The sequence below is a fragment of the Mus pahari genome, chromosome 23, assembly GCF_900095145.1.
Source record: "Mus pahari chromosome 23, PAHARI_EIJ_v1.1, whole genome shotgun sequence".
Classification (NCBI taxonomy): domain Eukaryota; kingdom Metazoa; phylum Chordata; class Mammalia; order Rodentia; family Muridae; genus Mus; species Mus pahari.
Window position 1 is genome coordinate 26034448 of NC_034612.1, and position 5114 is coordinate 26039561.

The 5114-nt window shown below is 48.4% G+C and overlaps 1 protein-coding gene across 3 annotated transcripts in view; it reads left to right on the forward strand.

Annotated features, from left to right (window-relative positions):
* Positions 1-5114, forward strand: part of Srrm3 (serine/arginine repetitive matrix 3) — a 69472-nt gene that overhangs the window by 50597 nt on the left and 13761 nt on the right. For all 3 annotated transcript variants that reach the window (XM_029533870.1, XM_029533868.1, XM_029533869.1), the window contains exons 10-11: positions 69-173; positions 743-920. In XM_029533870.1, the coding sequence (XP_029389730.1) occupies positions 69-173; positions 743-920 (283 nt within the window). The remainder of the gene's footprint in view (positions 1-68; positions 174-742; positions 921-5114) is intronic.

Below are 5114 nucleotides of genomic sequence, written 5' to 3' on the forward strand. Positions count from 1 at the left end.
AGGCCAGGCTACACCATGGTCAAGGCCAATAGCACTTCCATCAGGCCAACTCCTCTTGCCCACCCCAGGCCTCACACTGAGTCTCCAAGCCGAAGGTTCCACCACCACAGCAGCGCCAGCTCCCACAGCCCCTCAATGTCCTCCCACTACAGCGATTCTGGATCACCCAGCAGGTAGGCTGAACCCTCAGGCTGGGCTCAAAGGCGACGCTGCAGGGCAGGCTGCTACAGTGCTTGCCTGGTGTGCGCGGAGCTCTGGGTTTGACCCCCAGAGCAACTGTGGTAGTGCATCCCTGCAATGCCAGCACTTCAGAGATGGAGGTAGGAGGAAGTTCAAGGTCATTCTAGACTAGATGTGGAGTTGGAAGGTCAACCTGGGTTACATGAGATCATTTTCAAAAAATTACAGATAGATAGATAGTTAGATAGATGATAGATAGATAGATAGATAGATAGATAGATAGATAGATAGATAGATAGATAGATAGATAGATAGACATCGACGTGGAGTGAAGGGAATTGTTGTGTCCCTAAGGGTTGGGATGCAGGGGCAGTGCCCAGAACCAAAGTTCATCAGACAGCAAATTGGTGTCCATCTGGAGGAAGAACTTAAATGGGAACTCAAGGTAGTGCAGAGCTGGCTCGCTCAGGGTGCCCTCGCCATGGAAACGTGAGTTAGGAACCAGGTCAGTTGCAGAGGGGGCGTCCTACGCCGGCTCTCCCCGATCCCTCTGCTCCCCCAGACTGAGCCCCAAGCATCGAGACGACGGGCGGAAGACAGGCAGCCAGCGATCCAGCGGGAGCCGGTCGCCATCCCCATCGGGCGGCAGCGGATGGGGGTCGCCCCAGCAGAACGGAGGCAGCAGGCAGCGAAGTGGAGCGCACGGGGGTCGCCCCGGCTCGGCGCACAGCCCGCCCGATGTACGTAAGCTTGGCTTTGTGGAGGGTTCGTCACGCTGTTTGCCCGCGGACTGCGCCGCTGTGCAGGCTGGGGCAGGGTAGCAGAAGGGGCGGGGCCGTGATGGGTCTCCTGGTGACCGGACAGATGCTCTCTCCCTGTTCCCATCCCTCTGACCTGTGCTCTACAAGGAGAGTCGAGTGCCTTGCTCGGTTGGATGTCGGTTGGCTGTTGTTCCCACCTGGGCCTGGTGGTCTGGTGAGGGATTGGGGGTGCGTGGGCACCTGCAGGACTTGGCAAAGTGAAGGTCAGAGAAGCCTTGACCATAGAGATAGACGGGATACGCTGCTGGGAAATGAACGGAGGAGGTTTCTTGCCTTTAGGGAGCAGGCGCAGACTGTAAACACATCCATCAGTCAGGAACTAGAGAGAAATGACTCAAACTGCAGCGGGTGTCATGTGACACCCAAGCCCTTACCCCTTCACCGAGTCCTTCCCTCCCCTTAGCCCCTTCCATTAACCCTTCCCACTTCTCTCGGGACCCTGCAATGAGCTTCTTTAGTACTTGGCCCCAGCCTTGCCCACCTTGGACCAGTGTCTCCAACCTGTGAGCCTCTCCTCCCAGGCTTATCAGTACTGAGACAGTTATAACACTCCTACCATTACTACCTGTTCCACAAACTGTGCCCACCCATCGTCCGTCGGGAGGGACACTATCACTTCTAGATCTGCAAGCATGTGACGTGATCACATGATCGTAGGAGCCCAAACAAAACACTAGACCTTTTTCTCCCAACGTGGGCCACACGGGGTCTATAGACTCCATCTGTCTGTCCATCAGAGCATGAGGCTGAGGCCTCTCAGGGAGAAGGTGCTGCAATGCCAACAGGGCCTTTGGGTGTGCTCAGGAACTTGGGGTAGGATAGCAGGGTCCCTTTCACAGCAGCCATGCATTGCCCACGATGTCTCATCCACAGGCCAAGCTGCCCTCCCCACACTTCAGGTCTCTGCAGCCAACACAAACCTCTACATGTCAGTTTCGTTTCGATTTTTTTGGTTTTGGTTGTTTTCTTTCACTCCCTCCCCTTTCTGAAATACTCTTCCTCCTGTGGTGTCCAAGAGGAAGGTGGAAGGGAAACAGGCACAAAGCTTTCGTTCTCAGGATGTCTACGGATGAACCTGCCAGGTTCTTGGCCTAGCTCCTTAGGCTGTGGTTAGGCCAGCAGTTGTGAAGACAACGATGTCTCTTGGATCTGTCTTGCTTATGGGAGAGGGAACAAAGGGGTATCTTAAAGCAGCCCAGCTGGGGCTGGAACTGATGAGGTAACCTGCAAAGTAGCATGGCCACCCCCAAATTTCCAAAGCACAAAAGACCTAAGAGCACAGTCTCCCGTATATGGCCTCCTGAGATAGCCCAAAACAGGTGTGTTTTGTTTTGTCTTCAAACCAAGTCTCATCCTATTTCTGACCCCTTTTGTGGGGTCTTGGAACTCTGAGCAACTTCCCTACCTGTGGACCCTTGTCTGTACAGGTGTAAACAAAATAGCTACAGTAACCAAATTCCCGCAGTTCCCACAAAATGGCAACAGTACCTAGACGGCTTGTGCCAAATGGCTTGAGTGAGCTTTTGGTCTAGGCAATACTTTGTATCTTCTGCCCCAAACACACAGTTTTACATGGCCACAGGAGTTTTCCAAGAACATTGTTTTACTCTTATCACAAATCGTAGCTCAGACTCTTACTCCTCACCCTCGCCTCCTGCACAGACTAAGACCATCCTGGGTCTGCAACCTATGTTTGGATCCTCTATTAAAAAGAAAAAAAAAAGAAAAGACGGGGGGTGGGAATGCTAAAGAGACTGGTTCTTCTGTACCCAGAAGGGTGAGATGAAGGGAGGGTGGGGCGTCAATGGTGCCTTCACTGTTTCAAGAAATATTTTTAAATGTCTTTGGGCATAAATACCGGGAGCATTAAGACACTCTCATTAAGAAAAAGAGGGAGAAAGAAAGATATGGAAAAAGCAGAAGCTCAACATTTTTAACCCCACCTATGTCTTTGTTTGTTTTTTAGCCTCCCATTTGAAACGTGGTAATACTATAATTCCATATCTTGTTTAGTTGAGGGTGGGGGAGTTTATGTCTTTTTTTTCCTGTTATTTTGTTTGTTTTTTTTGTTTGTTTTTTTTTGTTTGTTTGTTTTTGGTTTGTATTTACTTTTTCTTTATTTAAAAAAATTTTGTACTGTACAGAAATATGAGCTATCTTTCTGGGTTTGCGTTGGGTTTTGTTTTTTTTCTTTTCTCTCTCTTCTGTGTTCTAGAACTTTGCTTTTGTGTGTGTTACTGTGGAAGCCTTTCTTCTAATGCAGAGATGGTGTTTGAATTTCAAGTCTACATTAGTCATGCTCATATCTTTATATACTTTCTTCTCTTCTGATTGGAATTTAAAAGGGAACACAACTCCAAATAAAAAGTAGCAACCATACCAATATTACTTCCTAAGGAGGGGCAATTATCCTCTTATTAACCCCAGGGAACTGAAATTATCTCACATTGTAAATAAACAATACTGGTGTTTCTGAGTTCACAGAGGACCTTGCAAAAAACTAGGGACCACACAGAGAGAGGGGGACTGATTGGGTTACTTATTGGGTACTGTTGGCAGGCAGGGGAAGCCAGTATCAGGCCTTTAATTCTAGGACTTGAGATTAGAAGATTAGAAGTAGTCTAATCTCTGAGTTGAAGGCTGGCCCGGTCTTCAGAGAACATTCCAGGACAGCCAGGTTACACAGAGAAACCCTGTCTTCCTTGTCTTGAAAGAGAGAGAGAGAGAGAGAGAGAGAGAGCCTAAAGGGCCGCTGCAAATTTAACTCAGGTAAAGTTAGTCTGGGGACAAGCCATTGGTATCTCTGAAAAGCACAGCGTGGCCTGGTGGTGTTCACTTCTAATCCAAAGAAAGAGGATCACAGGATCAAGATCATCAAGGTGACTTGTGCTAACTTAGTCTAAGAAAGAAAGAAAATCAAAAGTAAAAAGATGAGCCGGGCGTGGTGGCACACGCCTTTAATCCCAGCACTCAGGAGGCAGAGGCAGGCAGATTTCTGGGTTCGAGGCCAGCCTGGTCTACAGAGTGAGTTCCAGGACAGCCAGGGCTACACAGAGAAACCCTGTCTCGAATAACCAAAAAAAAAAAAAAAAGTAAAAAGATATCTTGGGATGTATGCTCAGCAGTGGGGTGCTGGCCTACTATGTGTGAGGGGGAAAAAAGGAAGAGATTTATGAATGGGGCTTAGTTGGCAATGTTTGCCTAGTACACGCAGGTGTACTAAGACTGGATCCCTAGCACCACATGAAATCTGGTATCGTGGTGCACTTGAGAGATAGATGCAGGACAATCAGATATTCAAGGCCAGTCACAACTACATAGCAAGTTCAAGGCTAGTCTTTGCTACATGAGGCTCTGTCTCAAAAATATAAATAAATAAATAAATAAATAAATAAATAAATAAATAAATAAAATAAAATAAAATATTTTTAAAACAGATAAATAAAAGAAAACAATTTAGGGAAGCCGTGGGGCTGAGCTGAGAGGCAAGATCGGTCTTCCAATGGAACCTGTGGTTGTCTTTCCTTTTAAATATGCAGTCCCCCACCTCATCCTTTCCACTGGCCTCACTTAACCAGCCTCCCTCTCTTTGGCCTTTCTGTTTCCTTTCTCTCTCTATGCCCCATCTCTCTGTGCCTGTTTTCCCCTTCCCATCTCTCTCCTCCAGATTTGGGCCTCTCCCCCAAGCTGCCTGCCCCTTCCCTGTCCACCCTGTGGTTTTCTGCCTTCATTAGCTGCTGCATGCATGCCCTCTGGGGAGTTGGTTATATAAAGGATTGAGGAAAGCTCACCTGTTGAACCCTGTGGTTAAAGGTTTTAAGAGAAATGAATACATAATGAATCCAACAGAGGTGACTGACAAGTGGCCCTTTCCATCCCTGGGGTGACACCCAGAAGCCACTGGGCAGGCTTGTTACCCCCTCTGCTGGCTTAGAGGGGAGGCCACTTTGAGTCACTGGTGTCCTGCCTTCCCTGGGCAGAGACCTTTTTTTTTGTTGTTTTTATTGTCGCATCCTTGTCCGCGACCACAGAGAAGGTAGGTACCCCAGCCCGGCTGTGCACTTGCTCTCCGACTCTCAGCTCAGATAAGTGCAGCTGCTCTGCTTAGTTTGA